The sequence below is a fragment of the Phascolarctos cinereus genome, unplaced genomic scaffold (assembly GCF_003287225.1).
Source record: "Phascolarctos cinereus isolate Bilbo 61053 unplaced genomic scaffold, phaCin_HiC Scaffold_726;HRSCAF=1367, whole genome shotgun sequence".
NCBI classification, from domain to species: Eukaryota; Metazoa; Chordata; class Mammalia; order Diprotodontia; family Phascolarctidae; genus Phascolarctos; species Phascolarctos cinereus.
In genome coordinates this window covers 9,624,523-9,647,373 of record NW_027556098.1, presented here as the reverse complement: position 1 = coordinate 9,647,373, position 22,851 = coordinate 9,624,523, and the positions used below count along the sequence as shown (strand labels likewise).

Here is a 22,851-nt window from a genome sequence, read left to right as displayed (position 1 = left end):
AATTTCCCTTTTAAGTGCTTATAATCATTTGTTTAGTAATCTATTCCAGAATTTTACCATGGATCAATGTAAAATTTTTGGTTTCTGTTATCTACTTTGTGCCTCATTTGAAAATCAGGATGATGTTTGCCACTTTCCGAGTACCTTTAGCATTCTCTACTTTTTCTTAAAGATTACTGGTAGGTTTTCACAATCTTTTCAGCAAATTCTTTCAGAAGCAGAGTTTGAACTATACCTGGGAGACTTGGGCTCATCTGAAGAACTTAGATACTCTATCACTGTCTCCTCTTCTATCTAGGGTTAAAATTGCCTCTCAATTACATTTGCTTATCTTTTGTAGTTTAAATATCATTCTTGATGAAGAATATAAGTTGAATGCTTATTTCATGATATTTTTAACACTAGGTCCTCTGCCTTCAGCAGAGAATATCTCTTGTTCATCTTCTTGCTTTAAATATGGATATAGAAATTGTTATTAATGCTTTTCAGACCTTTTCTCTGGCCTTCCACATTATTCTTAGAGGACTATGAACTGTTTTGTGTTATTCTATGATCACATGTCCCAAATTCCATTTCAGATACTTACTTTTAAAATCCAGGGGCAATTAGGTGGCACAGTGCAGAGTGCCAGGCTTGGAGTTAGACCTGAGTTCAAATCTGTCCTCAAACATTTGCTAGCTGTGTGACCTTGGCAAGTCACTTAACCTCATTTGCCCCAGCTTCTTCACCTTAAAATGACCTGGAAAGGGCAAACCACTCCAATATCTTTGCCAAGAAAACCCCAAATGGGGCCACAAAGAGTAAGACACAACTGAAATGACTAAACTTCAAAACCTAAGCTAATTAAATGCTTCTCCATCTTCTTCCTCATCTTCTTTGTAATTTTATGTTCAGAATTTTTTAGGACCTCCATTCTCTGTTATTAGCTTCTCTTGGGAACACATCCATTTTACTTTGACCTTTTAAAAATCTCCTTTCTTAAAGTCAAGGTTAAGTGTGTAGCTATGCCCAGTGTTCCCTTCTTTCACTATGATAGACTTTAAGATATCACAGCCATTCCTTCCCAATATTCTTGTCACTAATATATCCTTTCAATTACTTTTTTTGTGTTTAGTCAGAACTAAATCTAGAATAACAGTTCCCCTTCATTGCTTTCTAAGAAATGAAATTGTTGGCACAATGAGTCAAGTGTTTGCTCAATGCTTCTGCTTTTTTTTCCCCCTTTATTCTTACTATAGCTCATTGTACACAGATTTTTTAGGGAAGTCTTTCCATCATTCATTGTTTTTAGAAGTGATGTTCTAAAGCAAACATAATTTCTAACCTAGGGCTGATATGTTTTCATGCTCAGTCTTTCATATTTTTCATATGCATCACTTTTAGTTCATAATTCTTTGTTGATTCTGCAATATTGTCACTTCTTATTTTAACTTCCTTTTTCATTAAAAAGTATTTATTACATCTCCCTCCTACACAGTTCCATTATTTTCTTAATACCGTTAATAGATAGGCATATTCAAGCAAAACAAATTCCTATATTGTCCATTTTCAAAATGTATGTCTTGTTGTACATTCCAAATCCATCCTCTCAGTCAGGAAATGGGCAACATAGATCATCAGTCCTCTGGAATTATGGTTGATCATTGCATTGATCAAAGATCCTAAGTCTTTCCAAGTGGCTTGCCTTTACAATGTTGTTACCATATAAATAGTTTTCCTAGTACTGCTCACTTAACTATCTAGAGTAGCTCACATACATCTGTCCAGGCTTCTCTGAATCCATCCATCTGGTTGCAAAAGTATCTCCTGCAGGAATATATCTTTGACATATGACTACGTAAGGGAAAGTTACCAACACACTGATGACATTTCCCTTGTGAATCTCTCAGAAAATTTTGATGATTTGGGGAACTAAAAGAATGATTAGCTGTTTCTTGTACTAGATTATCAAGTATGACTGCATTAAAAAAAACCCTAAATATATATTAATAAGTCAGCTCAATTTATTTGTGAGAAGAATGGATAAGGTAGGTTGCCATTAACTTAGACACTGCTGACCATGCTATACAATTGAATCAATTTAATGTCTGTTGTGAGTGTGCTAATTTTCTTAGGAACCACCTGAATCTTGATGTGAAACACTCTCTTCTTTCTCTGATCTCCTGCAAACACATATTTTCTACTGTCCATTGGCAAATGGCCTCCCACTGCATGTGATTGAATGTATGCTTGCCATTGTGCTACTATGAGATGTTTTTGGTGTGTATGTAGAAATGTTCATTATAACTAGATAAACAAGAAATATCTCTCTGGTTCTTACAGGAAAGGAAAATGGTTTTTCTCTAAATATTAGATAAAATAAGAATCCAGGTATGTAGATAAGAGGCAGAGAATAGTTAGGAAAAGAGGGTTTGATTCAGTCAGAACTGATCATAAAAAGACCTGGAAGGCATCCAAGAAGAGAGTTACCAGAAAAAAAGAAGCTTGACCTGAGTCAGTGGCAGAAATAGATTAGAAGTAGAATAAGCAAATAGATCTCTTAAGTACACAGCAAAGATCCTAGACTAGAAATAGGGTGGATCTAGGTTCTAGGGATTCGGTAGGACTTTCCTACTAAACAAGATGAACTATTGGTGATTTAATTAAGACCAGCAACTGTCTTGCCTTTCTTTGTATCCCTAACACTAGCACAGGGCATAAACACTTGATAAATGCTTATTGACTGACCGCTGACTGACTGTGGTCTTTTTCTATTCTATTTACCAATTTTTGTCTACTTGCATATAAATTATAATGAAAGGCCATGCAAAGTAACAGGTAAAAGGCCAGCCTTCCAGTTGGAAAGACCTGGTTTTGAGTCCTGAATGTGACACATAGTAACTGGTCCCTAAGCAAGTCACTTAACATTCCCATTACCCTTGCCAACTCTAAAGCTATAATTGAGCCTCTTGAGATCAGTGTCTGTTTTAGGCACTTAAATACTTGTTTATTTCAATTGCAAGTTATAGAAGAGTTGTCCATCTGTTATTAGTGGAGTGAATCTCCATACTGAGTTCTCCACAATGAAGAAATCAAAGGTCAGTTAATTAAAATCAATCTTTATTAATCACCTATGTACCAGGCACTATGCTCTAGTGCATCAGAGAAGGCAAATTTCTATCCTCATATCTCCTCACCACCTACAGGAAAGTCTTAAGACTTAAGACTGCCATGAAAGTGTGTTGTTGCTTCTTTTTTTGTTTTGTTTTGCTAGGTAATGGGTTTAAGTGACTTGCCCAGGGTCACACAGCTAGTAAGGGTCAAATGTCTGAGGCCACATTTGAACTCAGGTCCTCTTGACTCCAAGGCCGGTGCTCTATCCACTGAGCCACCTAGCTGCCCCAGTGTTGTTGCTTCTTAAAGGAAGGGAACAAGTGAGAAGGCAAAAGACTAGCTTCTTGCCTAACCACCACAATTCCTAATGATCTAACTGCTTAATAACCACAAGAATGAGTTCAAAACTCAGGTGGTGGCAGTGGAGGAAGGGAATTTGTAGTATAACACACATACCATTTAGCACTTGATTACTTTTTGATGCCTTCATGTGATTTTATTGTTACGTGGAGGTTGTAATATAGAAACTCCCTCTACCATGTAGATGGTCACCTGCTCTGCAGTTTAGAGTCTTAGAGTTCCTTTGGAGCTCTGAGAGTCTAAGTGATTTGCTCAATATGGTTCAGAGGTCAGACTTAAATCCAGGCTTTCCTGGGTCTGAGTCAGCTTTCTAACCACTCTGCATTTTGTCTTTATTGAGTGTACTTGATTATACCTTATACTGTTCTGATTCAAGTTTGTAAATCTTGAAATTTCATTTCTGTGAGAAAGTAAGCCCACCAAGAAGAGGGATATCCACATCCATATGCACACATGTGTGTGTGTGTGTGTGTGTCTGTGTGTGTGTCGGTGTGTGTGTGTGTATCTAACATGGAGGTCAGAAGAGGCAAACAAAGACATTCTCAAGGTCTCTCTGGAGAACTTTGGAGTTGATTGTGAGACATGGGAGACAATGGCACAGAACCTCCCAACATGGCATGCCCACATCAAAGAAGGTGCTGTGCTCTATGAATAAAGCATAATTGCAGTAGCTCAAAAGAAACATAAGATGCACAAATTTAGAGACATCTCCCCTCCAAATGTTCATATGGACCATTTGTGCCCAACCTGTGACACAGCCTTCTGAGCTCCTATTGGCCCAATCAGCCACAGCTGGACACACTGTACCTTGACCCAACATAGTGATGTCATTTTGGTCCTCTTTGAGAAAAAAGGACAACAACAAAGACAACACACACAGATACATAGATACAGACACATGCACACATGTGCATGTATGTGTTTGTGTATATACATACATTGTTGCATATGTATTATTGTATATAAACACAGATATAGATATATAACTATTCTATGACTTTTTCAACTGAAATTACTGAGCGTTTATTAAGTGCTTAAAATAGACACTGCTCTCAAAGAACTAAAATATAGCCTTAGAGTTGCTGGTTTCACTGTAAGATTAAGTGATTTGCTTAAGAAAAATGAAACAGTTATGTATGTGTGTATATACATTATATGTTGTATTTTATATGTATATATATATAGACACATATATATATGTGTTATGTGTATGTGCATAAGTTGTACATACGCACATGCTGTAGTACACATATAAAGGTATTGTATGTGAAAATACAAACAGCATCAACAAATATACACAGATACAGGGGCAGCTGGATGGCTCAGTGGATAAAATGCAGGTCTTCCTGGAAGCAGGAAGACTTGAGTTCAAATCCAGCCTCAGACACTTACTAGCTATGTGACTCTGGGCAAGTCACTTAATCTCTGTTTGCTTTATTCTACTAGAGAAGGAAATGGGAAACCACTCCAGTATTTTTAGCAAAAAAACCTCATGGACCATGGCTCTTCATGGTTATGAAGAGTTGGGCATGACTGAACAACAAATATATACAACACCTATGTATGCAAACATACAATACATATACACATATACATAAACACATATACATGTGCAGTATACATACAGACACAGACATATATACATATACACATACATGATGTCCAGAAAGTCTTAGCAGTTTTAAGTTCTAATACCTTAAAACTGCTCAAAAACCTCTAAGACTTTCGGGACATCCTATATCTATACATAGATATGTATATACATAGACACACAGATATACATCTATCCATCTTTTCTACATTATCTAATACAATGCTGGGCAAACAGATTAACTGATTAATATACAGGTCTCTAATTTATTCAATAAATTTCAGTAGCTACCTAAAGGATCAAATAAAAATGTTACCTATATATAATTTTTAAACCTGGTCTCTTCCTACTATTTCAGTCTTCTTATATCTCATTCCCTTCCACAATACGCTGCTATTCTAGTGATGCTGGCCTCCTTTCTGCTCCTCATCCAAGACCCTCTATCTTCTGATTCTAGGCTTTTTACTGACTCTCCTTCTGTTTCTTCATTTCCGCCTCTTAGCTTCCTTACCTCCCCTGCAATTCTCAGCTAAAGTCCCATTGTCTGTAAGATTTTCCTAGTTCTCTTTAATCTTAAAACCTTCCCTCAGAGATTATCTCCAATTTATTAAATAAATATCTTATTTGTATAGTTATTTGCATGCTCTCTTCCCCATTAGACTGTAGTCTCCTTGAGGACAGGGACTGTGTTTTGTTTTGTTTTGTTCTTGCCTTTCATTGTATCTTCAGCACTTAGTACAACGCCCAGAATATAATGGGCCCTTGATAAATGCTCATTGACTTGACTCCATGTCATTGCCTGAATTTCCCATTTTTTAAAGATCCTGCTCCCTGTTTCATCAGTACAACAGTCTGTCTAAAATAATAGGAACAAGGATCTTTCTGGCAGTAAAAGTCAATGGGATGATTCTAATGTTGCTACAACCAGATTTCTTGCTTTTTCTCTTGCTTTTAAAATGTTATACTCAAGAGTATTTCCTTATCATTTAACATATTGATTAAAAGTCTGACACATAATAAGTTCTTAATAAATGCTTGTTGACTGCTTGAAGTCTACAGAGATTGTGAAGGCATAAATCTTCTGGAAAAGAAATTTAAAATCTTTATCAATTATATAGTTTGAGCAGGAGTTCTATTACTATGCTTCTGAATTCTATTCTATTCTATTCCATCCCATCCCATCCTATTATATTCTATACTGTATACAAAAGTCATGGAAAATTCTAAACTGTGACATTTTTATCTAGGCACTGTAAGGAATAAATCAAAATAGTCCAAAGTATTTTTAGAGGGGCGCCTAACAAGATAACTGCTTCATTAAAATTGTTTGTAAAATAAGACTCCGTGGGCTTTGAGTGAGGGATCTCATGTGAGTAAAGTAGCACCTACCTCATAGGATTATTGTGAAGACCAAGTGAGACAACATATATGAAGCTTTGTAGATATAGCTTTAGTGCTATTCAATGTATTTTGGCTGCTCGGACATCTTTTTCATTTACTTTTGTGTTCTAGGCTCTATTAAAGAAAGCTGAAGTTGCTAGACGCATGACACCAGATAGTCTCTAGTTCTAGCTCTTTTGTTCCCAAATTGAGGGAGTTTTGAGGAAACTATTTGACTTCTCTGGGGCTCAGTTTCCACATCTGTAAAATGATCTCTAAACTCCCTCTCAGCTCTAATATTCTATGGTTCTGTCAGTTCAGAGGAGATAAACTGGAGACTAAGGAAATCTGGCAAGAGAAAGAATTTAAACTGAGAACTGGCAGAATGAGGAGGATTCAAATAAGTAACAGAAATAAGGGCATTTGGGGTAAGTGGAATGATACATGAAGACAAGGACACAAGGTATGTTCAGGGAATGGTGTATTCCTCGATTTGTAGGAATAGTCTTTTTTGTTATATAGTAATGGTAGGTTAAGAGTAGAAAACCTTTTTGTGGACAGATTCTGAAAGACACTGAATGTCAAATTAAGTAGTTCAGTGATTATCTTATAGAAAAGGAAATCATAGGGAGTTTTGGAACAGGGCAGTGACCTTGTCTAAGTGATCTTTCAGGAAAATAATGTGATGATCTTTGACAGGATATATTGAATAGGGGAATGGCTAGGAGCAAGAAAGAAAATTCCTCTTTGTGAGTTCAAATCGGGCCTCAGAAACTTAGTAGTGATGTGACCCTGGACAAGTCAATTAATCCTGTTTGCATCAGTTCCTCATCTGTAAAATGAGCTGGAGAAGGAAATGGCAAACCACTCCAGTATCTTTGCCAAAAAACCCCCAAAGAGGTCATGAAGAGTAGGACACGACTGAAAAACAACTGAATATTTAAAACTGAATAAGTATACTGAGTATTACAAGCATGGAATTTTAAGGGTCTGAAGTAGAAGAGGGGCAAAGGGAATGTAACCCAGGAACCTAGAGGTGAAAAAACCATGGGGACAGTTTCGGTGGTGACAAAAAGAAAGAAACAAAAGGAATATTTTTTGATTTTATGGATGAAAAAGTTAAAACTCTTGGCAGAGACAACTTGATCAGATAGTCAGTGGTACTAAGGTATAGTAGAAAATATACTATAAGATGTAAAACTAAAAGGAACTTTAAAAAAAACTATATATTACAGGAAAGTTAGGATTTAGTTCTGTCACTAGTTACTTTTATGATCTCATGAGAATTAATTAATTAATGAGAAATTAATTAATGAAATAAAGAAGGTGAATTACATGTTCTCCAGGGTCCCCTCTAGTTCTAAAAATGAAATGATTATGTGAAGTATTGCTTCTATCTTCAGAGTCCTAAAAATCCCCCTGTATCTCAGTTCAGTGTTGGCTTCTCTTAGTGGAAATTACACTAGCGCTTTAGTCTATTGAAATTTCTTTTTAATCCTTATAAAAGAGAAGAGATTGTAAGATGACCTTAAGAACTCCAGCTAAGAGAAACACATGCAGATGGTGCCAATGTGAAGATTACTTTTGGAGGCTGGGTAATTTGACTACCGTATTTTTTACTAATCTGAGATCATGAGATACATTGATAAGTAAGTTATTCTGCCTCACTTTTTGTTGTCAAATGACTACCACTTTAGCAGCATAGATCATCCCTGATGTCCAACCATTGCCTACAGTGCCTACATCTGTTTCTTCAATTCCAGCTTTTCCTCATTCCCAATCTACGTTACTACAGTTCCTTATAGCAATAACTAGACTTGGAAGACTTTTTTTTCCCCATCCTTGGGACCTGCTGTTTCCCTTCTTTATAATCAGCATACTGAAAAGATATTTTCTTTAGTCCAATAGCTGGCACACAGCTGGCAAACAGGGGGAAAAATTAACAGAAAGAGAAACTTTGTAGGGAAACACAAAGGTAAACAAAATGAGAATAAATTTTAAAATCAATAGCTTGTCTGAGGAGGCATAGTTTGGTTGTGAGATATTGATTTACTGTATAAAAAGTACAAAACTGTATCTTTGTCCTAAAACCTCTCAAAAACAGAGAAAAGAAACTTAAAATGTTATTAAGTCATTTTAAATCACAGAAATAAAATAAAAGTAACTTCATAAATACACATTACACTACCTTCAAAATCTTAGTGCAGTTTTAATCTTTCAAAGGCTTTTGGTTTCTAGAATGAAATTATCATTAAGATACCAGGTAGAGTAATAGCAGAAAATGGTCAGGGAAGGCAACCTCCTATATCACCTGATTAGTGATCACCATATTTTTGGAGCCCCCTCGTTGTTTAGCACTGGACTGCCTTAACACAATATATACTAAAGACTCACATTCCTGCCATTATGTCAGGAACAAGAAAATCGAAGTCTGAATGACAATTTGTTTTTAACAACCTGTAGGAACCCTGGCAGAAGAGAGTGAGGTCAAAAGGAGAGAATGAGAAATAGGATATCTGTTGCCTTCTAAGGCACATCTGCCTTCCTCAGAACTTTGTCCATGATACATATATCCACATGCCTTTAAAAAAATGAATATAGATCTTAAACCACAGCTGGAAGAGTGGGTGATGTACTGTGTAACTTAGTACAGATTTAACAAACTGGTATTAGTATGCTGTGTGTGCAGTTTAATTAAGAGTATGTTTGACAGGATGGCAAAGAATTCAGTTGTACAAACAACATGTCAAAGAGCTATACAGAATTTGTCAAAAAAATTATTTAAAGAGAAAATAGCACCTTATTTTTTATAAATGCCTTAATTTTATAGCAATTATTATTACCAAGTACAGCATTTTGAAATGAAGACCAATTACATAGCAATATAAATAGCTGTATCCTTATTTAACATTCAGTTAACCTATTAAAGTTTACAACTGTACTAAAACTTTTGGTACACCCTCTAGCTCTTTTGGGGGAAAGAAGGTAGGAGGATTTTTTTAGGGGGGTATGGGCCTGAGATTTTGTTGGATAAAGAATTCACGGAATGGAAATTCCCTCCATTGATGGTGCATGACCTCATCACCTCATACCTGAACTATTGCAATAGCCTGCTGGTTGCTTGGCCTGCCACAAATTTCTAGATACTCCAGTCCATACTCCACTCAGCCATTAAAGTGATAGTTGCTTTTTCTAAAGTATAAGTCTGACACATCATTCCCCTCCTCCCCAACTCAATAAACTTCAGTGGCTCATCTTAAGGATCAAATATAATATCCTCCGTTTGCCTTTCATAGCTTTTCATAAGCTGTACCTTCCCCTCCCCAACCCCCATAAACACATACAAATGCATTTTTCCAGTCTACTTGCATCTTACACTCTCAAGTACCCTATGATTTGGGGACAATGGCCTCTTTGCTGTTCTTCACACAAAACACTCCATATCCCACTCTGAGCATTTTCATTGACTCTCTTTCCATTTCTGGAATACTCCTCTTCACACCTCCTAGCATCCCTAGTTTCCTTCATGTTCCAGCTAAAATCTAACTTTCTACAGGAATTCTTTCCCTATATGCCTCAATCCAACATAAGCCAGAAAGAAAACTTGGATTTAGTTATGTTCAAGATTCTCTTCATTAATGCAAATAATGTCTTTATATCTAGTGATACTCCCATTACTTGTAGTAGTTACATGCTTTCTCAGGGTTTGTTTGCCTCCAAATACCTAATTCTTGCCTTTATGGTTCCAGAGAACTAGAGTATGTAGGAAAGTATTAGAAATAGCCCAAGAAGAAGCTTAATAACACAACCAGTAAGGTGGCTCAATGCACAGAGCAATGGACCTTCAGTCAAGAAAACCTGAGTTCAAGTATAGCCTCAGACACTTACTAGTTCTGTGATGTTGGGCTATTCACTGCATCAGTTTCCTCATTTGTAAAATAGTGGTAATAATAGCACCTGTCTCTCAGGGTTATTGTGAATATAAAGTGAGATAATATTGGTAAAGCACTTTGTAAGCCTTAAAGGGCTATATAAATGCTGATTATTATTAAACCTCAGTAACTTACCAGCCCCTGGCCAGCTAAGACCATATTTTCTTGGGAGCTGGCCACTCAATTGTAGTCTATACGAATAGAAGAATACCAACGTGATGTGAGCATCAATCACACACTGATGGCAGAGTTTGCCTCAGTGAAGTTTAGGGTAGAAATCAAACTCCAGATGAGAGGGTTCCTATCTTTCTATAAAGACATTAAGATTCTAATTCTGAGCTCTGGGTTTGGCCAACATATACAGAGGACATGGAGTTGCAATGAGATGGAATACTCTCAAAAACAGTAGCTTCTTGTTTTGACTTCTTAGCCAAACACCAGAGAGTTTGCTAAGGGAACTTGTATTTAAGAGCTATAATCACTGGTCAGATCTGTAAGTGAAATCTCAAGCCTCCTATAAACAGCAAAAGGCCAAAGAAACTGGACAGTATGCAAGAGAGCTTGAAGACTTCATCAAATCAGAAGATGTTCATGGAGGAACAGATGAGAGCTAAGCAGTGTTGAGACCTGGGATGAGACATGATGAACCCGCATATGCACTATTTAGACCTGCAGAGGCCATGCTGCTACCTAACTGCATTCCAGTGGCCAGACAGGAAGCTGATCAGCCAGAGACAATGCAGGGAATTTCTCTGAAGTAACTAAGAAGTGCTTGACAGGTTTGTATAATCCAGACTTTCCTCAAGGTGTATAAGTAACTTTGGAGAGACACAGTAAGACATTATGGGACACTGGCCAAGCATTACTAGGGTCCTTAGATGGTAAAATGACGCCTGTTTGATGAAAGCAGGCTGGCCTCTGTGCTGCATCCCTGCATGTCCAAATAAAGGGAAATTTGTTTGGAGGTGGACAGATACAGCACTAGGGCCAGCTAGTCATGGGCCATGGGTCAGTTCCATAATGCAAATTTCCCAAATATCTATGACATCCCATAAATCTGTGGGTGTGGAAAGGCAGCCAGCCCATGGTGAGAATGAGCAGGTGAGTTAATATGCCAGGGAAAAGAGTGGGCACAGTTCAACAAATGCCCTGTTGCATCAAACCAATGATAAATGGAGCAGGTCATTCAAAGGTCAGTGTTAGAACTTCCCAAGATCCAGGGGTAAGGCAAGAAATTGTGGTCTGAGTTTGAGAATAATGGATATAAAAAATAACTGGGACAAGGAGTGTCCAAAAAGAGAAGAATGAAGAGTAACACAGAATAGGACTTTACCTAGTGATGATTTACTTCAGATAGCATCATGGTAGCAGCAGCATCCCTCCTGCACATGTACACACACACACACACACACACACACACACACACACACACACACACAAACTACAGGCTAGATTCTTGCATTTCTGACCCAAGATATCTTTTAGGATACTATTAAGGAGACTAATATTTATACCTACATGTAGCATTGTCACTCTGAACACTGCATATTCTCTTCAATAAAGACGGGACTGAAGGGACTGATAACTGGGGGAGGGCAGAAGTTAATTTTCAAAATTAGAACAAGAAACTTTATGACAAGGGTTTATTCTTTTTCTGGATGCCCACGTACTCACTTTTATGCTAAACAAATATGCAGAGTGAATAAACTCTTGACAGATGAGTTTCTTTTGGAAAAGTTAGTAACATAATTTGAAGTATACTCATGGGGTTTGGCATTTCTACAACTTAGATACATATCCTAGTAACAATGTAATTTTCAACTAAATGCAATCTTCTAGGATCTCCTACATACTCTTTTTGATGACAGCTAAAGTCCTGTCAGCATTTATTGTTTCTCTTTAGGTTATTAGGACAAGGATTATACAGTTTACTAAGAAAAACCCCCAAAAGTTCTTTAGTGATATAATTGTCTTCAAATGTTATAGCTAGGGACTATATAATCAGGACCTTATCTTCATAGAGCTTGACTGTAACATAGCTCTTTTAAGCAAACGTTAATCTGATAATACATATTTCTGTAACTTGGGAAAGAAACTAGGAAGCCTTTTATTTTTAAATTTTCTAAGCCCATCTATGATTGTGACTTCATAATTTGGGGTAATTTTCTTTGTCTCTGATCCAGTTTTTTTCCCTTAGGGTCTCCATTTTGTCATAACTAAGGGATAGATAAACCAGTGGTTATAATTACCAATATTAGGATAGTTTGTCTTATTTTTAAAACACAGTTTGAAGCTAAATATTATCAAAATACTAATTGACAGTATCTAATTACCTCCCAGATAGGAGGGGATAATAAAGCAATGAATCCCTACATCTATGAAATAAACAGCAACAGACATTTCACTGATTATATAATGCCAGGTTTTTGAAATTTAAACTAGCATTTCTTAATTTTACACATTGAGTTTGTTTCTTGGTATTGTTTTTAGTTAAAATCAAGTTAATTCTGTAGTATTTTCTCATTAATGTAATCAATAAAGTTTTTATGAACAGTGTAAAGCACATCATTACAGTTTATTAAAACTCCCTAACTTATCCCAAACTAGCAGTTTACAGTCCAAAGGTGACAAGTTTTGCTTTCAAAACAGTTAATATGCTGTTATAAAAAATACCAATCTAAGAAATCTTTTCAGAAATTTTATTCCCTAGCATTAAATGGAGAAAACATGAAATACCAACTTCTGAATGTAATGTTTTCATTAGTTCCTATTCCAGATTTATTATATTACCTGGGAAGTATCCTTCAGGGAGTTTAGTACAGTAATGTGGTAAAAGAGAATGGTTTTACCGACCACCATTAGATATTTGTGTTGATAACAACAAAGAAATACCACTAAGAATAATTTTGAAGTTGAGTATTTGCATAATCATACAAGAGCCAGAGAGTGCCAAAAAAGTCAAAACACTGAAAATTCCTGAAAGTCTCTGCATTTCTTAATTTCTGCATATTCTTAATTTCTTAATTGAAAGACAACAAATACATGCATTGTAAAATAATTTTCACAGATACTGAAAGTACGAACAATGGTAATTTAAATTTTGAAAAAGAAAACGCAATAAGGCAAAATTCTGAACACTTTTCCTATTTCTTGAAATACAAGCTCTTCTATAGCCCAAAATATCTCTTCTCTCTCTGCTCTGTCCAAATTCCATCAAACCTTCCGAGCCCCGGGCCGTTGAAGTGGCCACTAGGGGCTGCCTACCGCCAGTCACAATCTCGCTTCCTATCCTCACCATGTAAGACCATTCATCAGGTTTTGTCCCTAAAAAGTCACCAGCTTGACTCAATGAAAGAATACAATCAGTCCCGTCTAGCAACAGTTAGCTCCCTAAAAATGCCCCAACGGCGCATTTGCAGAGCCCCCCTTCTTCTGGGAATGAGTAGCAGGAATTAAGAAACAAAGAGGCCAACCAATGTCCCTACCTCAGACTTCCACACAATGTAGGAATGACTGCTGCTGTTAGGTGGCGGCTGTAATTTCCTCTGCTGGAGCCATCTCCGAGGAGAAGAGAAGATGCTGTTGGTACTTCCACCTGGGGAGGTGAGGATGCCGGCAGTGGAAGAGGACCGTCCACTACTGGGCCCAGCCAGGAAGTAAGGCAGGTCCAAGGCCATATTCCTCCTGAGGGTGTTTCGTCCCAAGGCTGGTTCATAGTCAAAGTGGAAGCTGCTTGAGGGTGACTTCTCCTGGGGGGTACTGGGAGTTGAGAAGGATGAGCACAGAGGGTCAGGAGATGGCAACCCCCTTCGAACTGCACCCCTAGAAGAAGACACTGCGAGACACTCGGCTGAAGAAAGTGGGGTACAGGGGCTGCTGCCCCCACTGCCTGCTCCCCTAACTGGGCCCAAAGTAACCCTGTTATGAATGGGCCCACCAATATCCTCCTCCTCCTCTGGTTCTCGGCCATAGTTGCGGATGATCGCAGGGTCTAGGCTGCGGGTCTGGCGCAATCTCCTTTTGGACAGACCCTTGCCAGAGGCAGCACTGGTCCCTGGAGAGGAACAGGAAAAGACACTGTTGAGCAGGCTTTGCGCTGACATCTCGATGGTGGTGCCCCTACCCTCTGAGAACACAAATTCTCTCTCCACCCGAATCCTAACCTCTCCCCACCTCCAGGTATACTGGGATGGTGAGCAGGGGGGGGGGGATAAAGGCTTGTGGCAAAGGCTAGCAGCCTCAGGCACTCGAGGGCAGAGATGGTAGTGCTGATCAGCGGCTTCTATCCTTTACGGGATACGTCCGCAGTGGCAGAGAACCCCGCAGTCCTGTCTAATTCCCCCAGCGGGGGCAGCAGCAGGAGGTTCATAACTAGCCCCAGAACAGGCTCACTCTTGGGCAGAAGCGAGGGCGGAGGCTGCTGCTGGGGGCTTCCAGAGTTCCCAAGGAAAAGGAACTGGGAGTCCTGGGCGTCGTCGGGAAAAGCAATTAACGCTGCTGCCGCAAGCTTTCCACCAGAGTAAAAGTTAAGAAGGGAAAAGGAAAAGGAGAAGGAGGAGGAGGAGGAAGAGGAGGAGGAAGAGGAGAAGGACAAGGAGGAGGAGGATAAGGACAAGGAGGCGGCCACAGGAGTTTGTTCCCAGGGCTGCTGATCCCGCCAGCGCCACTCCCCCTCCCAGCGATGTCCTGGAGCCGCTGGCTCTCAGCAGCCCCGATGCACTTAAGCCTGTCTCCAACAAGCCCCTCCTCATAGTGCAGTGGGAGTCTGAGGGGAGGGAGAGAGGGCTGCCCTGCCCAGTGCGTTGTGTGCATTCCTCCCTGTCCACTCCATCTGGAGACTGTAATGAGGTTCCTTTGCCTGGGTTTGACCTGGGCGCTAATAAAGTTGGAGCGAGCTTCGCGTGCCGTGCAGCTCCGGTGACACTGAGGGGGAGCGGGGTCGCACCAGTCTCAGCCTCTGCTGAGCCCCGGGTCAGCTTCTACAGCTTCGGAGCCTCGGCTGCTTCTCGCAGCGCTGAAGGAGAGCGCGCCAACTTTGCCTTGCTTCTGCCGAGTTTTTCACCGTAGAGTGCAGTGCACCCGAGATCTACAAGAGGAGGGCAAGAAGTGAGAGTGAAACCTGGAGAGTTCTTTACTTCACAAGGTTGGGGGGTTGCCAGGGAATGAAACAGGAATCACACTCTACAAGGAGAGAATGCCAAGGAGATCAGAGAGGAGAAGCTAGTGCCAAATGCCCCACAAGATACTGATACTCTCCACCAAAGTCCGATTTAGCTACAGAGCAGGCGCAAAGCTCTTCATTTGTGCATGCTCAATAGCTAAGGTAGGTTTCTGCTGCGAGTGGCAGGATCTCGTATTGCAGCACGAGAGAGGACTGCGTGCGGCTGGGGGCTGGGAGTGAGTAGGGAGCCAGAAAGTCAGCCCGGAGAAAAATAAAAGGAAGCAAAAAGTGGGCCCGATGACCAGGGAGCAAAGACCAAGAGCAATGCGGGGAGGGGAGGGCACAACTTGATAACCCCACACTTCTGTAAAAGATAAGGAAAGCACATACCTTTCTTTCTCTGTTTCCCTTCTTCCAGCCCAGAGAAGGGAAGGTCCGGCAGGGAAGAGAATTGTTAGATTACTTGCAGGGTGGAGCGGTTTGCTTCCCAGCTACTCATTTGTGTCAGGTGCAGACTTTATATAGGTATTTTCCCTCCCTTAAAGTTAATCTGCCAGATAATTATTTGTTGGTTTTAAAAGGGGGTGAGGGAGGAGAATCCGCGTTTATTATATGCGAGGCACTGTGCTAAGTATTTTACAAATATCTCAATTGTTATAACCATCTTGTGTGGTGGGTGGTTTTATTATCCCCATTTTAAAGTGTGAGCATAACACTAAAGTGTGAGTATAACACTTAAGGATTAACTATCTTACATCCTGCTCTCAGAAGTCTCCTTTGGCTATCTCATCCACTGCCACGGCTTCAGTAATCACCTCTAAAGGTTTGACAACCAAATCTCTCTCCAGCTCCGTACCTCTCTACTGAGCTACAATCCCACTTTCCAGCACTCTACTGTCTTCACCAATAGAACGAGGCCAAGCCTCTACCCAGCACCTTTCCTGCAAACATGCTTCTCTTCCTAATTTATCTGTTTCTGTTCATGGCATCAACATTTCCCCAGTCTCACAACCTCAAAACCCCTAGGTCCTCTTTGACTCTTCCCTTTAACTCACTTTGCATATCCAATCAGTTGCCAAGTTCTGTGAATCTTTTCTGAAAAATATTTCTCCCCTCTTCTCCCCCAACTCCACTTACACTGTCATCTCCCTCATTGAGGTTTTGATTACTTTTTTCTATCTGGTTCTTCCCTGTCTCTGTCTGTCTGTCTGTCTGTCTGTGTCTGTCTCTGTCTCTCTGTCTCTGTCTCTGTCTCTCTCTCTCTCTCTGTGTGTCTCTGTCTCTCTCTCTCTCTCTCTCTCTCTCTCTCTCTCTCTCTCTCTCTCTCTCTCTCTCTCTCTCTCTGTGTGTCTCTGTCTCTGTCTATCTCTCTCTCTTCTCTCCCCACCTCTCCCCCCCTCCAATTCATCTTTGTCCTTCAGAGACATGCCAAAGTAATCTGCTCTATGCACTGGTCTTATCAGGTCATTCCTCTCATCAAAAATCTCCAGTGGCTTCCTGTTGCCTACAAGATAAAAACTCCAGAGTCTGATACTCTACTGGCTAGGCAAATTGGACTACCAGCTGTTCCCCATCTCCTCCTACCAGCTCCTCCACCTCTGTGCATTTTTCTGGTCAATCAATCAATCAATCAATCAATCAACCCACAAACACTTTTTAAACACCTACAATGTGCCAGGCCCAGTACAAGATGTTGGGGATAAAAATGCAATAGCTAAAATATTCCCAACACACAAGGAGCAGAAAAGTACAGTTACAACCACATAAGGAAGTAGATCCACCATGGAGTAATGGACAAAAGAACCAGCCTTGAAGCCAAAACAAACTGAGTTAAAGTTGTATCTCTGTTCCATATTGGTTGTGTGATCTCAGGCAAATCACAATTTTAGTACATAGATAAGGCACTGAAAGGACTCTTTCCACAGTCTTCCTGATTTGATACATGTTCAAAACATACATGTGGCAGGTGCTATGTAACAGTTTGCTGAATTGTTAAAGAATTTGTTGCCTAATCACACAAACAGTAAGAATCAGGGACAGAATTCAAACCTAGATCTTTCTCACCTCCATGTCCAGTGCAGTACTCACCATGTCACACTGCATCTGCACGAAGCATTTATAAAATGCCTATCCTGTATAAAATACTGTGCTAGAACTTTCTATTATGACACACTGCCTCCCAAATGGGTTATTAGGAAAAGGCTCAAAACAAGATGACCCCCAAATAGTTAAACGATTTGGCAGATATTTTTAAGTGCAAGTGGCTAAAAGTTCTCTGGGATCTCAGGACTACCTGATAGGCCTCCAAACATTTTCTTAACACTGCTGAAAATTACTGCTTCAGAATAGGTCTTCCAAACTAGATAATGATCTGCCAACATGCAGGTCTGATCAGATCACTGTCCTTCAGTAGCTAATGCTACTATCTTAGGGTGCCATATCACACTGCTGACTCAAATAGTGCTTCAGTCAATCAGTAAACATTTATTTAGAGCCTATATATGCCAGGCATTGTACAAAACATTGGGGAAGCAAAAAGTACTAAGGGGCATTCCTTACCCTCAAGGAGCTCACAATCTAATTAGACTCTAACGCTAGCACACCACTAAAACCCCTAACTTTTACCAGGTGGCTAAAGGAAATTACTCTATTATCTAAATGATAGCAAGCAAAGTGGCTAAGAAAAAAATTTCTTGAAGGAACTCCAATACATTAAAGCTATCAGACACTAAAAAATTGCATTCAAATCTACATCAAGGCAAATCACTTCATGCTATGTTATTTGCAAATTTGATTTCAAACTCGAGACTGTACCTATAAGATCTGAAATAACATTAATAGCTGACCTTTATAAATTAAACTTTTAAACTTGGATGTTTAATTTGATTCTTATGACGACCCTGAGAGGTAGTCACTATGATTATTTCCATTCTGCAGATGAGGAAACTAAGGCTGGAAGAGGTTAAAAGAATGCCTAGAGTCACCTAGCTATTAAATATGTCTGAGGTAGGATTCAAGATCCAGCATTCTATTCACTATAGCACCTAACTGCCAAGCTATTAAGTATGTCTGAGATAGGATTCAAGTGTAAATCTTCTTGAATTTAAATCCAGCATTCTATTCACTACTTCACCTAACTGCTGGGGAGGAGAAAGAATTTGAATCCTTAGTTATGGCCACTCTGAAGAATTCTAATCTGGGCAGGAAGACTAGGGCTCCAGGTCAGGGTGAAGAGGTTAAAGCATCCTGAAGACACTTATCTTCCTTCATCAGGAACAAAACAGAATTTTGTACATAATTAGCAAGAATAGTAAAGATAAGGAGCTGCCAAATGGTGGAATAGTTACTTCCTCTTGGATCCATCTTACTTTCTACCCCTGCAAAGACCAAGTTCTCTGGTAAGACAGGAATCACTTTGAAAACCTTAAAAACTTTGATTCATTATTATTTTAATAAGTATTAAAGCACATGTAGGAGAACAATGGCTTCCACCATTGGAAATTGTGGGTGTGAAAAGAATTATAGACTTGGAGTCAGAAGATCTGGGTTCAAATCCTACTCTGACCCTTACTGTGTTATTTTGGGCAAATTCCTTAATCTCTTTGACCATCAATTTTCTCATCTGTAAAATAATATCTGTAATAGTACCATAGGTAACCCAAAGCTGCTGCTTCTACCAATACCATCCTCCACTGAGGGTGGCCTTCCTGACATTTGCCCTGTGTAAAAATTCCTAATTATGGCTTTGCTCATCTACCTTAATGATTTGAGTTACAGCTCCTCATCTCCCTTACAGCCTGGAATTTGAGCACAAATACACAAAATAGAATTTCTTGCCTGCTATAGCCTATGAATTCTCAGTGGGTTCAGAGAGAATTTTCTCCTCTTCATGGTTATAATGAAAGTTAATCACATTCAAAGTTGGGATTAGGATTCATTCATTTTAATAAGCTATATAAGAAACAGTTTTATTTCTTTTTGAAACTATTTTAGGAAAGGAGAAAGAGCTTCTATCTAATCACAAAAATCCAAACTTCTAAACTATGTGAAAGAGAAAAGACAGTGAATAGTATTTGTTAAATACTTAACTCTGTATGGGAAGGAGCAAAGGAATCTTGTTCTTCAAGCCCCCTTCCAGGTAAAGTATTTGCTTCAGGTGATTTTATTTCAGTGATTTAAAGTGTTTTATTAGACACCCCAAAGCCATCACATTTTATCTCCTGCTATTTGTGACTGAGGGTATGGGGAACACAAAAGATGTTTAAAATAAACTGGATACTTAACTGCATTTGAACCGTACTGGGTTTTCCCCCCCATGGTTGGAGGCATAAGAGGATAATATACAAATGCTTTCATTTTTCCATAGGTTTCTTGTTTTTATATTCCATTGATCCAGTCTCTATCTCTAGCTTGTTAGCTTTTCATGAACTTAGAAAAATAGTAAAAGAAAAATTAGTGACCCCAACACTGATTTTATGATGCTTTCTCTTGTTTCATGCCCACCCAAATTATGACTCAATTTATTTCAAGAAATAAATTTTCAGGACAAAACTAATTTTAATTCACTTTAAAAACACTGTATTTTAAAAAAAAGTTCTAGACAGGGACATCTTTGCAAAGTGCTTTATCTATATTATCTCATTTAATCCACACTATTTTCTGATTTTTTTTTAAACATAACATGATATCATCTGTTTAGGTAGCTCTGGTCAAGAACCTCCTTGGCCAATGAAGATTAGCACCTTCTTTGCAATTTATAGTCTTAGAGAATTGCCTGGGACACTGAGAGGTTGAGTGATTTGCCCAAGGTCATGGAGCCAGGTAGGTAGTGGGACTTGAAGCTGGCCAGATATTCCTGGGTTACCTACGGTAGATAAATACTATAGGTATAGCTTTACAGAAGAGGAAACAGAAGTTCAAAGTAAATCGACATGCCCAAAGTAACACAGCTAGTAAGGGTCAGGGCTGGGATTTGAGCCCAGGTGTCTCCTGGTTCCAAATCCAGCACTCTTTCCACTACACCTGGCTACTTTGAATATATGGGAACCATTGAGCTAAAATTAATATGATTTACATAATAAAAATTAATAACATTCTTACAGCACTTCAAGATTTTCAAAGTGATTTCTGTCCTGCCAAGCACAAGGGAGTAGATTAGATGACCTCGTCTACTCAGGTCTATGACTTTATTCACTACATGTGCTAAGGAAAGACGCATTATTTCAAGACAGGATTTCCTAACACCCTGATTTACAAACACATTTCTTTTCCTTCATTATGTATACTGGAATGCCTTAAAAACATCCACTGAAAGTGCTGACAATTTGGTGTTGGAAATAGAAGTTCAATATTAATAATTGCTCCCTTTGCTGCCTGATGTGAATACCAAATTACATTTGGGGAACCATTAACACATTTCCTTCCTTTCCTCAAGGGGCCCACATTAGAAGTGAAAATCTGTTGTTTTCACCTGCCCTTTGTTTAGTAACAATGTCTTAAAATGTGTTGCCAGCAATGAGAACACTTACTGCCCCTCTGATTTGTATATCAGAGCACACAGTGTTTGTCATGGCTCATTGGTTTATATGCATTTTGGTTAAATAGTTAACAAAAACACTTCTTTTTTTTATAACTAGTTACTTTCTAAGTGAGGTTGAACAGATGCAGTGTATGATTAATATGGCAACAATTCTGCTAATTCATGCAATTTTATGTACTTCTGTACATACACATTAATGGCACTAAATATTTATAGCTTTCATGATCCCTGTGACTACACATTCTTGGTTGTGGCCTTCAGAGAATTAATGAGCATTAGAAACTTCTATTGACACTTTGTACAAGAACCAGAGGGCTTATAGTGGCACAGTAGACATAGTGTTAGGCCTGCAATCAGGCAGACTCATCTTCCTGTGTTAAAATTTAGCCTCAGACACTTACTAGCCATGTGACCCTGGGCAAGTCACTTAATCCTATTTGCCTCAGTTTCTTTTCCTTATCTGTAAAATGAGCTGGAGAAGGAAATGGTGGGGCAGCTAGGTGACTCAGTGGATAGAGCACTGGCCCTGAAGTGAGGAGGACCTGAGTTCAAATTTGGCCTCAGACCAAATACTTGACACTTAGTAGCTGTGTGACCCTGGGCAAGTCACTTAACCCCAATTGCCTTTAAAAAAAAAAGAGAAGGAAATGGCAAAGCACTTCAGTATCTTTGCCAAGAAAACCCCAAATGGGGTCACAAAGAGTTGGGACATGACTAAAAAATAATTGAACAACAGAACCGTACATAGCCATCTATCTAATATATGGATTTGTGTATGTGCTTTTGTTTGTTTTAGAAAAAAGATGATAGATTTCTGGATCAAGTCAGCAACAAGATGGCATACTAGATATTTTCTCTGATACCCATGACCTCTCAAACCTATCCAAAACAATTATGGACCAAAGATAAAGTAAGTTCAGCTGTTTCCATAGTTTTGGATGCCCACAATCCAAAATAAGGTTTAAAAAAGTCGGGGGGCAGCTAGGTGGTGCAGTGGATAGAGCACTGGCCCTGAAATCAGGAGGACCTATATTCAAATGTGGCCTCAGACCAAACACTTGATACTCATTAGCTGTGTGACCCTGGGCAAGTCACTTCACCCCAATTGCCTTAAAAAAAATTCAAAAAAGGCACCAAAAATCTAGGAACTGATGTTCAGTGACCCTGAAGCCACTTAGCAACTCCTCTCCCACCTCCCACACTTGAAAGAAACACTATAATGAAGGAAATAATAGAAAGGAACTTTCTAGAACTTCTGAACATAGAAAATAAAATTCCAAATAAAAGAATTCATAAATTACCTCCAGAAAAATGAAAGGCTACAAACTCAAGATACATAGTTGTTAGATTTAACAATTCACCTCAGAAACAAGTCCAGGAGAAAGACATTCAGATACAATGGAAAGAACATTCAAATAACTCAAGCCTATTGCTGCACCCACTAGAAAAAGGAAGAGGGAATGAAATAATGTCATCTGAAGAGCATTAGAGGTTAGGATGGAGCCCAGGATGATCTGTCCTGGAAATCTGAACTTAACCATAGAGGACAAAAGGTGGATGTTCAATTATAAAGAAGAGTTTGAAACATTTTTAGAAGGAAACCCAGATCTGAAGAGATTATTTGCTTCTCAAACACTCCCAACAACAGAAATGCAGGAGGAATGAATAAATGCAGACAGCAACAGGAACAAAATGACAGCAGAAATTCAAGTGAGAGTCTTCTTTCTAAATTTTTCTAAGGAGATAGGGTTGAAGATGGAAATCCAGTAGAGTTAAGAGTGTAGTGAAGCAGTAG

General features: G+C 39.0%; 1 protein-coding gene across 1 annotated transcript in view; it reads right to left on the bottom strand.

The window, feature by feature from the left end:
- ARHGAP6 (Rho GTPase activating protein 6) overlaps positions 1 to 15,079 on the bottom strand; it is a 672,203-nt gene extending 657,124 nt beyond the window's left edge. The window contains exon 1 of the mRNA XM_021006211.2: positions 13,842 to 15,079. Coding sequence (XP_020861870.1) covers positions 13,842 to 14,459 — 618 coding nt within the window. The 5' untranslated portion in view covers positions 14,460 to 15,079. The remainder of the gene's footprint in view (positions 1 to 13,841) is intronic.
- Between the last annotated feature and the right edge of the window lie 7,772 nt (positions 15,080 to 22,851).